This window comes from Schistocerca serialis, chromosome 5 (assembly GCF_023864345.2).
Source record: "Schistocerca serialis cubense isolate TAMUIC-IGC-003099 chromosome 5, iqSchSeri2.2, whole genome shotgun sequence".
Taxonomy (NCBI): domain Eukaryota; kingdom Metazoa; phylum Arthropoda; class Insecta; order Orthoptera; family Acrididae; genus Schistocerca; species Schistocerca serialis.
The window spans coordinates 422,115,721-422,129,127 of NC_064642.1; the positions used below are offsets into that span (position 1 = coordinate 422,115,721).

Below are 13,407 nucleotides of genomic sequence, written 5' to 3' on the forward strand. Positions count from 1 at the left end.
ACCTTATATGAAGGTCTCTAGCCTCTAGCATTCTACTATTAATTATCATGTAATATTTCAAGAAATTTCGCCCATTTTCTTCATCAGCATTTTGGCAGGAATGATTACCATTGCTACTGTGCATATCTCCTTAATTTCACAGTAATTTTGCTGGCCAGTGACATCAACATATACTCAAAGGGAGTGAAGAGGATTGTCTTGTGCAAAAAAGAGAATGAGTTAATGATGAAGCATTGCCTCCAGTCCCCATCTTTCAGTCCTCATCTTCTTTTTTCTGGATTAAGAATATTTCATTTGATACCCAGTGGTTATTTCCAAGCACAGGGCCATACATACCTATTGTCTTTATTGAAATGAATGCCTGTTTTACTTCTCTTATTTCTGAAACCCAATAAGTTATCTGTGAGCTAACATTTTTAAAACGAAATCTAGTACCTTTTGTCTGCTTAAATTGTACAACAGCAGATTTTTTGTAGTTTTCTGAGCTTTATATTCCAGTGATGGTGTGGTGGATTAATTTATGTACCAAACATTTCATGATGTGTCATAAGTACAAGTATTTGAAAAGAGTTAACCGAATATAATTTATTCATCTTTGAACATTTTAGATGTTATTGGTGTAAATATTTACATATAATGCTAAGAGAATTCCATGCTATTTACATCAGTAACAAATTGTTACATATAAAGTGAAAATTGTATACACAGGAATCTTTTAATCAATGAATTGTTATAACTTAGTATGAGAGTAATTAGTCAAATCTTTATGTCACTTTTGCCTGACTCCTTATACCCTTTTAAAATGTAGTATGCTTTCTTCTTAACCATTCTATTAAAACAATTTTAAATGTATTGTAGGGAGCAGCACTGACAGCTTTGGAAGTCTATTGAAAAATCTGGTGCCTAGATATTTGTTGCGGTTGTGTACTTTAGCTGGCCTACTATAGGGTGCGGCATATAATTTGATTGTCCTGTTCTTATGTTGTGTTCTTGAACAGACATCCTAAGATTAAAATTATCTAAATTATCTTTAACACTTAGAAGACAGCTATACTTATAGAAGCTAGGGATTGTCATAATATTGAGCTCTTGGAAGTGATCTACAAGATTATCTGGAGTAAGTGGTGTTAAATGTTGGGTAGCCTTCTTTTGCCATTTGAATACAATTTTTGAGCTGGGCAGTTACCCCATAGAAGAGTTCCATAGGTAAGGCAGGGGTGGAAAAATCCAAAATAGATGTACACTAATAGGGTTTTGCTTACATTATTCCTAAGCTTATATAACAGGTAAATAACTTGTGACTGTCTGGAGCACAATTTTTCTGTGTGTGTCACCCAGCTGAGTTTCTGATCTCTGTACAAACCTAACAGTTTAACTATTTTGTGATCTTCATTGGAGACACTTAAGTTGAAAACAATGTCTTTTCAGTTTTATTATTATTAATTTGTAAATAATTTGCCAGAGCTGATTAGTGCATCAATCCATTGCTGTATTTGCATCACCACCTCTATATCATCAACTTTTGTAATTAGAGTTGTATCATCTGCATACAATACTGCCTCATATGGTAAGAATGAGGGTAAATTGTTTATTCAGTTGAACATGATTTGACCATGTATCAAGGGAAAGAGAAAAGATTACTTGTAGCTCAGAATTACTTAGAAGTCAGATAACAAATATAGAGTATAGTATTAAAAGAAAAATATTATTTGGTCCTGCTTTAGAGAAATTAGATACCATATTGTAATTTGGCACTATGCACTGTACAGACAATGAAGATACAGTATTAAAGAGAAAATACATTATTTTGAGCTTGACACTGCTTTAAAGAAATTAGATAATTTGGTTTATTTCATTTTTGTGCATTAAGTGTATATACCTCATTTTGCAAATTTATTAATAAATTCTGAGCTTTTTCTCTACAAATTTTTGCACTGATATAATGCCTGCATACATTGATTGCACTTAACACTTCACAATTTTATATGTTTCAAGATTCAGGTTTTATCTCAATCACTGTCACTTGAAGCTGGTCAACCTTCTTGATCATCGCTGCATTTTTGGCACACATCAGCAATGATCTCCTCATTCTGCAGTTCCACACACATGGCGAGATTATTATCAAAATGCACACTCCAGTAGAGCTAGCTCATGACTTCACTATCATCACCATTATAATCATCATCAGCAGCAATCTCTTCCAGTAAGATACCAATTTTATGGAAGCAACTGTTGATTGTCAAGGAAGACACCAGCTACAAGGCAGACAAAATAAATTCCAGGGCCTATAGTATGCTAGTGGAGAGATTTTTATTTCTTGCATCAGTCAGTGCTTTCAAATGTTGAACCAGCTGTTTCTATAATGCTCTTTGAAATTTGCAATAATGCCCAAATCATGCAGCTGTAGAACACTGGTACAACTTGATGGGAAAATTTCTGAACTACTTGGGGTAGATGTGGTGCACATTGATCCATAAGAAGAAGGATCCTATTTTTTCTTTTCTTTTTCATTCTGATGTCCAGTTTTTTAACCACTGTTCCATTAAAATCATAGTCATCCAAGAATTTTTGTTGGATTCATATTCCATAGGTTTCACCTCTACATCTTTGAAACATCTCGCACTCTTAGATGTTCCTATCACAAGTGAGAGAAGTTAGTTATATCCATGTGCATTCATTACGAGAAAAATTGTCACACAAATTGTTTTTTCTTCCCTCCATAACAGGAGACACCCTTTTCAGCTAACGTTTCACTAGGAAGCAGGCTGTAGAATAGACCAGTCTCATCACAATTGTAGATGTTTTGAGGATACCTTAAGATACCTTGCAGAGCCTCATCAATCCAGTGTTGCAGAGTGACATCATCCACAGCTTTTGATTCGCTGGAAACTGTTCTCCTCTGTGATTCCATGACAATATTTAAATCCTTGTAACCATCTTGATGAAGCCTCGAAATCAGCAGTGATGTTCATACTTCAAACTAAATCATCACCTTTGCTTTCAGCATGTCACCACTGATCAGTAGAACTGTAGCCTGTTTTTGCTGGAACCATGTAAAAAGTGCCTTTTTCCAAATCTATGCATTTCCCTTCTTGCTGAAAGTGCAGTTTGTTAATTTTTTGCATCCAGTTTTGAAAACTCATTCAAAATACTGTTTCATTTGCTGATCACTGTACATAGTGTGGTATAGGCAATTCCTAAGTCTGAAGCAGTTTCAGATTTTGTTTTGTGTAGATTAGCATCCACCTCTCGTATGAATTTTACTTCCTGATCTAGAGTGTAACTTTTCTTTTTTCTGTTCTTCATGGTTGATAGAGAGAGACTGAATGATAGTACCACTGTTTGACAATAAATGTCACCTGTTAGCTTTTAACTTCTTGATTGTTATCACAAAAGAAACTCTCGTATTGAAAGCAACTGAGCCAGGAGTCTATTTATTTCCATGCCGCCCACTCTTGTTAACCCTGTCTTTTTTCCCTGTCTCCATTTGCAGTACTTGCATACATCAACAAAGTTAAGGAAAATATCACAGGGCTTCTTTTCATACAACGTTGCTCATTACAACTACACAAAACTCAATTTTTCACCATAACAATGAATTACATAAGAATATGTTATGTATACGTAAGGTTTAACTAACACATTTTTAAGTTATATTTTGCTGGTATCAAAAAAACTTTAATTACAAATAAGAATTACACAGCACAGAGTTATGTACAAACAAGGTTCAACTGTATATACAACTAGCGAACACAGCATTGCTATACAGTCGCTAAATATGTATCGGATTTGGATATACAGCATAATCTCCTTCTCCCCCTCTGTCCATCTCCTCTTCCCTCATTTATTTGTCAATCTCCACCTCCTCCTCCTCCTCTCCCTCTCTCTGTCCATTGCCTCTCTCTGTCCATCACCTCTGATGCTCCCTCTCTGTCCATATCCATCTCCCCCTACTTCTCTCCACCTCTTCCTCCCACTCTCTCTTTCCAGCTTCTCTTTCCCCCTCTCTATGTCCATTCCCCTTTCCCAACCTCTGTGGATTTCCTCTTCTCCCCACTCTCTAAGCTTGAGCTTTGTTTGTTGTTATTACCAACGAAACTTTGACTTGGAATTGAAATTGTTGAAAATGAGTGGGTGAATCATGTTTGGGGTATGAGAGACCCCTTTTTCCACTGCATCTGTGAGGATAGTAGTTTCAATGATAGTATTCTGCATAGTTTTAATTGGTGAATGGGTAAGATTACAAAGTTTCAGGTGATTCAGATTTTTTATTGGTTTTCCAATGCCGATAAGCCATAAATACAACTTTTTTGTTTTTTATTGAAACCAACTGGGTGGAAGAAAACAAAACAGCACATAGTCATGTATACAATTTTTGTTTAAAATAATATATTAGAAGAAAGAATATGTATAAGGGAGACGATATATCTAATGTTTAAATGTCCTGCTATTGTAGTTAAAACTGGCAGTTTTCCTCACAGCAGGACACACTTCACAGCAGGACATACTACACAGTTGTATTTATCAGGAAACATGTATATTGTTGTTTAAAAAATATATAGCTTTCTTCATCTGAATATTTATTAGAAATCATTTAAAAGTTTCAAGTTCATCGGTCATGAGCTTTGCCCCTTTACAACATTTTATTTTTTTCAACAACAATGTATAGGTCTCTTGTTGAAGCTGACTTTCAGAGAGAAAATGTTTATATATTAAAAATATGTAGCCTGTGTCTGCCTGAATGTTTATTAGAGTATTTTATGAAAATCTGAAGTTAATTGGTCAAAACCTTTCAAGGTCTTTTGCTAACAACCTTTCCCCTTTACACTGAGGTGACAAAAGTAGTGTAATACCTCCTATTATTGTGTTGGACCTCCTTTTGCTCAGCATAGGGCAGCAGCTCAATGTGCCATGGACTCAACAAGTCACTAGAAGTCCCTTGCAGAAATAATGAGCCATGCTGCCTCTGTAGCCATTCATAATTGCAATAGTGTTGCTTGTGCAAGATTTTGTGCACGATCTCGATTATGGGTCTTGATTAAGACCCATAAGTGTTATATGAGGTTCATGGTAGGCAATCTCAGTGGCCAAATCATTTGCTCGAATTGTCCAGAATGTTCTTCAAATCAATTATAAACAATTATGGCCAGGTGACATGGTGCATTGTCATCCATAAAAACTCCATCATTGTTTGGGAACATGAAGCCCCATGAATGGCTGCAAATGGTCTCCATATAACTAGTATTACTATTTCCAGTCAATGGTCAGTTCACTTGGACCAGAGGACCCAGCCCTCGACATTATGGAGCCATCACCAGCTTGCACAGTGCCTTGTTGACAACTTGGGTCCGTGGCTTCATGGGCTCTGTGGCACTCTCGAACCCTGCCATAAGCTCTTACCAATTGAAATCAGGACTCATCTGATCAGGCCACAGTTTTCCCATCATCTAGGGTCCAACTGGTATGGTCATAAACACAGGAGGAAGTGGAGGCCATCAGCCACTGCATTGTGCCTGGTGAAAGGTAATGCCTGAGCTTTGGTATTCTCGGTTCACTCTTGGCCCTGTGGCTCTCAGAATATTGAATTCCCCAATGATTTCCAAAAAGGAGTGTCTCATGTGGCTAGCTCTAATTACCATTCTGTGTTCAAAGTGTGTTAATTCCCATCATGCGACCATCATCATATTGGAAAACTTTTCAAATGACTCACCTGATTACAAATGACAGCTCCACCAATGCTCTGCCCTTTTATACCTTGTGTATGCAATACTGCTGCCACCTGTATACGTGCATGTAGAAAGAATCAAATGCTTTTGTCAAGTCTAGAGAAATAGCACAGTTGTTTTGTTATTCTCAAAAGAATAACATATTTTTTGTGGTGTTGGTTCCAACTGCTTTTGAGAATTGAAAGATGAGGTCTGAAACCATACTGTGAGAAGATCAGAAGATGATTTTGCTCAAAGAACTCTTTAATTTGTATGTGCTTACAGTATACTATAACTTTGATATGATTGGTCTGAGTGAGATGGAACGATAGTTATCAGGGGATGCTTTATCACCTTTCTTATGGATAGGTATTGCAATAGAAGGTTTTAGACAGTTTGAGAAGATTCCTTCATGTAGCATTCAGTTGACGATTTTAGTTAGTAGCAGTAGAATTTCTTTCTTCTATTTTTTATTACATAATTTGAAAGTCCATACAAATCTTCTGCTTTTGAGTTGCTGAGTTTGGAAATTGCTTCACTAGCTTGCCTGTAGGATATACGAGATGATCAGTAGTTGTCATATGGCCTACTATCTAGAGCTGGGAGCTTAACTTCAGCTTTATTTGGATCTTGAGTGAGATTTTTATTTGAGCTAGTACTGGTAAAGTGTGTGTTTATGGTGTTTAGTTGAATTGGAATGTTGTTGTACTTGGTTTTCAGAGGCTATCTCTGTTTTAATAACTTTACATGCTGCTTTACATTTATATGTTGAATTGATGGATGGAATGCCCAAGAAGGACTTGAGGTTGCAGTAAACTGCCCTTTTTGGACATAAAAACTAAACATGACTGGCTTTTCCAAAGTCAGCAGTGCAATACTTATCAGAGGCTGATACACAGGTAACTGACTGTGTTGAGGTGCACACAAGGTTTTTTTTTTAGATTAGACAGCTCTCCATCCACTCCAGAGATAATGCTTTGAGGTCAGTGTAAGATCCAAAGAAATACCACCTCCCCCTTGCCACCACAGGTGAGAGTATTAAAATCCTAGTAGTTAACTGCTGCAACACAGTGCCAGAATTTGAAGCACTCCTAAGAAGCTGAAAAACATTGAAGCTCATATAATTCTAGGTATGGAAAGCTGGTTAAATCCTAAAGTTGACAGTAGTGAGTATTTTGGGGAAGAATTAAGCTTATATCAAAAGGATAGGCTAATGGAAAATGGAAGTGGTGTACTTGTCAAAACAAATAAGAAACTCAACTCCTCTGAGAGAGAAATTGGACCTGTACATGAGATTTTTTGGGCAAGACCCAGCATATGGGGGTGGGGCATACACTTGCCACTGGATCCTTCTATCGACTATCAGTCTCAGCTCCTAATGTAATGTAGAACTTTAGGGAAAATGGTGAGTTCTCTTGTACAGAAGTTTTCCAATCATCACTTTAGGCAAATGCCGCGATGGTTCCGTTGACAAGGCATGGCTGACTTCCTTCCCCTTCCTTCCCTAATTCGATGAGACCAATAACCTCGCTGTTTGGTCTCTTCCCACAAATCAACCCAACCCATACCATAATCATTGGTGGAGATTTCAATTGTTTGGTCTCTTCCCCCAAATCAACCCAACCCATACTATAATCATTGGTGGAGATTTCAATCATCCAACAAACAACTGGGATGATTAGAGTTTTGTTAGTGGATGGCCTGACAAGACATTCTGTGAAATAATATTAAAGTCGTCTCTGAGAACTATCTAGAGCAAGTAGTTCAGACTTCAGCAACTTGCTGACCAGGGTCCAAAAGTGCCAAGAGATGGATGGTGAACACTTTCAACATCTGCTATTGTCAGGTTAGTACTGTATTTCCTTTCCTCTGCTGTGCTCCTTTGTACCCTGGAACTCTGTACTCCAGGCCATTTTTATTTGCCACACCCTGTACAAAGGACAGGTGAACAAGTAGAAAGGTTTATATGTTCAGTAGACTAGATAAAAAAGCAGTAGTGCCATATCTCAGTGAGGAGCTTGAAACTCTTAGCACGAGACAGAAGCATATAGAGGAACTATGGCTAAAGTTTAAAGATTAGTTCACCATGCACTAGATAGATAGGTATTCAGTAGAACAGTCCGTGATGCGAGGAATCCTCCATGATACACAGTCACTGTAAAGAAACTTCTAAAGAAACAGAGACTACTGCTTAACAGTGTAAAACAAAGCATAGGGCTATAGGTAGAGAAATACTGAATAAAATGCATTTGGCTGTCAAGAGAGCAATGCTTGAAGCTTCCAATGATTGGCGCAGCAGAATATTGTCAAATGACCTTTCACAAAATCCAAATAAATTCTGGCTGTATGTAAAGGCTGTTTAACGCCTCTAAAGTTAATGTCCAGTCACTCATGAATGAGAAAAGAACCATAATTGAGGGTAGCAAAGCAAAAACTGAAATGCTTAACTCCATTTTCAAATAATCCTTTATAAAGGAAAACCCAGGAGAATTGCCCTAATTTAATCCTTTTAACACTGAAAAGATGAGTGAAGTAACTGTTAGTGTCAGGAGTGTTGAGCAACAGCTGAAATCATGAAAACTGGAAAATGCTCCAGGGCCTAACGGAATCCCTATCAGACTCTATAATGAATTTGCAGCTGAATTAGCCCCTCTTTTAACTACAGTCTATTTCAGATCCCTCAAACAAAAATATCATACCCAGTAGTTGGAATAAAGCACAGGTCACACCCGTTTACAAGAAGGGTAGTAGAAGTGATCGACAAAACCACCGTCCAATATCATTGACAGCCAGTTGTTGTGGAATCTTAGAACTTATCCTGAGCTCAATCATAGTAAGATACCTCAAACAAAATTACCACCTCTATATCTACCAGCATGGATTTCGAAAAACACCAGTCTCATGAAACCCAGCTCACACTTTTCTTACATGACATACTGAAACTTCTGGAATCAAGGCAGTCAAATAGATGCAATACCTCTCAATTTCCAATAAGCAATTGACTCATTAACAAATTTAATCTTATTGTCAAAAGTTCAATTTTACCGGATGTTAAGCAAAAATTGTGACTTAACTGAAGATTTTTTGGTAGAGAGGATGTAGCAAATATTCTTGGGTAGGAATGTATGGTAACATTACACCATCAAATGAGACAATAGTTAGGAAGCAGACCTGCTTCCAATATAATCAAAGAATTCTGACTGATAAATAATGAAGTGGGAGACAATCACTCTGTGAAGAATTGTGAATTCCAAGAAAAGTGCTCAAAGACCAGTGTACACAATTGAGGTGATTGTGGAAAAAGTAAGTATTAGTCATGGGCCAGTTTTCAACATCTTGCATGAAATTTTGAAGACGGCAAAAGTCGCTGCTTGATTTGTTCAATGACTGCTGAACTAAGACAGCAGATCAAATGTTGCATCTGTGTCAGGCAAATCCAAATTACTTATTTAGCCACCTGTGGATAATAACTTGGTGTATCACTGTGTCTCTGAGACAAGAGAAAAGCAAGAGGTGGAAATGAGTGGCTTCACCACAGCTACAAATAGGCTAATTCCCAATTTCATTTGGTTTGCAAGAAACAAACCATCACAGGAGCATACCACCAAAATCTCTGGATAAGGTTATGGGAGGCTGCCAAGATGAAAAATTGGGGATGTGGGAAGGGAATCATTATGCTCCAATGACCTAACTCATTCTGTGCAAGGCACAGTCACAAATGCTGCTTCTTTGGGCTTTCAAATTTTACCCCCTCCTCCATGTTCTCCTTAAATTACACGCAATGACTTCTTCCTCTCACTTCAGATGGGAACAATAGTATGTTAGGCAAAGTTGTAACATTTCCTGAATAATCAAAATGCAGACTTCTACAACAAAAGTATCCATCAAGTCATCCATTGTAGGGAAAAGTGTGATGTGCTGCATTGAAAGGTGAATGTATAGATTACTGACATCATTGTACTTCATGGTTGCAGCTTGACTTTTTCTTTTTTTCCCGAGGTGTTGATTAAATTTTTTTTACCCCTTGTAATGTTTGTTTTCCAGAGCTTTATAAAGTTAAAAGTACAGTGTTGAATTTGCTGGCAGATTTCACTAGGGGTGGCAAAAATAGCAGTAACAAGATGGGAACAATGATGTAGATAAACATTTTGCTGACAAGCACAATACAAGAAGCATGTCCATTCACAGACACAGTTTGTAACACACTGCAGTCTTTGGTCAATTCAGATAATCCAGTCCTTGCTCACTACCAGTGGTCATAGGTATCAATATCCTCATATATGTATCAAAGCATTTTTGTGCCTGGTGTGGAATTCTTTGTTCTATAATGTTCCACTTGGATCATTGCATTTAACTTAACTTTCTATTGCCTGGAGTTCATTTGATGAAAGAATATAACAGTTTCCAACTTCACAAAATTTATTGACAACTGAACTGCATACTCGTCACTTAAACTGACTGACATACTTCACAGCTCACTTTGACTGACTAACAAAACAACTCAACAACTGACTCTCAGCATTGCTGCTTTGCTTTATATAGAATTGTAAAAATAAATTTCAAAATAACCCATTATTAAATTTGTACAATTTTGATGTTACAATTAAAATTTACAAAATGTAAAGAAACTGATGTTACAGCCGAATAAGGTACAATATACAATATTAATTGAAATAATTATTATAGTATCATCACTGATTTTAAATATGAAAATCAATCTGAACTTTAATTACAATAATGTCTCTTGTATTATTTTAGTTATGTAATTAATTACAATTTGGGTTTGGTTACTAACATTCAACGACAGTACAAATCTCGTGCTTCATCTGATTACATTTGTAAAATTTACCGATAAGGCCTCAAATTCTGAAAATTGAAAAGTCGTGTGATGTTAACAATTGGAGAGGTAATTAGAAATGTAATTACAAAGGATATTAATTACAGAGGAGGACATACAAATAGATAACAAATGAAAATACATCGCTTGTTAATAACTTTTATTCCATTTCTCAAGATAATGATGTTCTCTGTGTCAACCCACCAATCAACTGCAGTTAAGGGAACTAGGGGTGCCAGCCACTTATGCCAACATTTCCACAGCCTCTTAATATTTGCCGCCAGAGATATAACACTTCAATTTCTTGATTAAACATCTAACTCAGCAACTGTACATAATTTTGTTAATGACAACAATCCCCTCACAATCATGATAATATACGTCCTTCCAGAACATTCTATATGATTTCTCAATGTATATCAAGTATTTTAGCAAATTGGACAGAATGATATATATACAGACACACATACAAGCCCCTAGGAAGCACTGACTCGTCCGACAGCCACCCAAATGCATACAAAAAAGGCAGTATCAGTCTCTTCATTAGAATCTTAGGGAAGGCTGTATCATTATAGTTCTTTCTTAACGCTGCTATACATATTAGCCCTTAGTATATTCTTAGAATGTCTATGTGTTTTCTCCCCATGTATCTGATAGCAGTTTGTGTTCCACACTCCAACTATTAAAATTTCTTCTCTTTTTCTCTCCACATTTATGGAATTAACTTATTGTGATCATAAGCAAAGCTAGTACATCTTCCATTTTCATTAAGTCACATTGTTTACTGTGACCTTTATTTCTGTTTAAAGCTAAGGAGGGTCTTGGTGGAGATTAGACAAATGTATGTTGGATTTGATCCTCTGGAACATTATAAGCAGTTTCATTATCAGAAAAGAAAGGTAGGTAGAAAAAGAAAGATAATAGGAAGGTTTTAGTTTAATGTCATTTTGAATTTGAAATCACTTGAGACAGGCAAAATTTGGATTGGAAAAGAATAATGCCAAATATCAGCTATATCCTTGTTCATTGAACCATCCTGGCATAATGTGAAATGGTTTAGAGAAGCCATGAAAAGTTGAAATCAGTGTAGCTGTGCTACAAGTGGTTTCTGCCTCTCCCACATATGAGCCTTTTTCTCTAATCACTGCACCAGTTTGCATGTTAAGATGTGCTTGGGTAAATAAGTGTAGGAAAAAGGATGAAAGCACTGCCAATAGACACTTTTTAGAAAAGTGAAGACGCTATCCTGGGTTTCAGAACTATTCATTCTTTCCTTGCGGAAGGGAGAGAGAAAGGTTGATGAAGATTGAGAATGAAAGTCCAGTCACTCAGAACCCAGGATGAAGAGGACCCACCTGTAATGACTAATTGGGTACACAAAGATGAAGGGGAAGGTGTTAGAGACATACTTCGACATCTTCCCCTTCATTCTCAACTACCCACATCCCACTACAGGTGGGTCCCTCTACTGGGGACATTCCCTACCATTTCTACCATTCTAAACTACCTCCTGTTCTCCTGGGGAAAGAACCAATAGCTCTGAAACCTAGGGTAGTGTCTTTACTTTTATAAGTGTCTGTTGGCAGTACTAATCATCTTGCCTCCTGAAGGTAAGCAATGTCCAAAAATGCTGTCTTATAATTTATCAGGTTTTTTGGTTGAATTTTCCTTTGATACAAAAAAGGATGAAAGGAAGCTCATTTTGAGTATAGGTAAGGAGGCACATGGGATATGGATAAAGGCAGCTGAGTCTACAGACAGAGCATTTTATTCTGCTAAATGGAGCATTTATATAAAATTTTGCCTCTGAGCAATCAGTTATCAAGAAAAAGTAAAGAAATGTGCTTGCTTCTGAAAATGCTTACTAATCAAGAAAGGAGTAGCAGAGAACAGCACAGCAAAAATATTAATAATTTCTATGTTACTGAGTACCTTCTAGTCCAAAAACTAGGTCTGTGACTACATTAATTACTGTCATTGTGATGGCTCACAGTGGTAACTACCCAGATGGTGTCTCACAGCCAATAATACTATATAATCATTCCATTTTATTTAATAATGATAACTACATCATTATGAATTTTATTACAGAGTAGTCTATGAGTATATTTATAAGGGTTACATGTATGTTGACAATATTCTTTCTTAATGTTATGAAATAGTTTACTAGAAAGTTTACAAGTAGTGTCTTATTTTTTCTTTAAACTGCTTTAACAATCTGCAAATGTGTGTATGGTTTCATCTCAGGTTTGACCCATGGTCTTTGCTAATGGCATTCAAGAAAAAAGCAATTTCTGAAGGAGTGGAATATGTAACAGGAGAGGTTATTGGATTTGAATTTAGAAAAATGCCTGACATGCTAATAGAAGGCGTTGAGCCAGGAACCTATGAAACAGTTGAGACTGTTTTGGTATGTAATTTTTTTAAATTCCTTAAATGTCTTTTTATATGTTGTTGCTACAATTTTGGTTTTAATTACAGGTAAAAACAGAAGATGGTGAAGTTAGACCCATTAAGTTTGAGAGTGCAGTGATAGCTGCTGGCGCAAATTCAAGAAAAGTAGCTGAAATGGCTAGAATAGGTAAAGGCCCTGGGTACCTTAAGACTCCTTTGCCTGTTGAACCACGGTATGTATTTTACTATGAACACATTTGTTATTAGTATGCCACTTCTTCGTACGTGTATAAGAAAGACAACATGGATTTACTGATTTTTATTTCTGTAGTTACTGTAGTAAGTGTTACCTTCCATATGCACTGTCCTTCTTAGGGAAATAATAATTCTATTCTTGAAGTTTAACTTTTTGGTGCTCTTTAGTATCTGTATTTTCAAGGAATTGGTAGACTGTATTGTGTCTTACACCTC

At 36.6% G+C, this 13,407-nt stretch overlaps 1 protein-coding gene across 1 annotated transcript in view; it reads left to right on the top strand.

Annotated features, from left to right (window-relative positions):
- Window positions 1–13,407, top strand: part of LOC126481526 (FAD-dependent oxidoreductase domain-containing protein 1-like) — a 237,803-nt gene that overhangs the window by 91,783 nt on the left and 132,613 nt on the right. Inside the window, exons 4-5 of the mRNA XM_050105334.1 lie at window positions 12,790–12,952; window positions 13,024–13,169. Coding sequence (XP_049961291.1) covers window positions 12,790–12,952; window positions 13,024–13,169 — 309 coding nt within the window. The remainder of the gene's footprint in view (window positions 1–12,789; window positions 12,953–13,023; window positions 13,170–13,407) is intronic.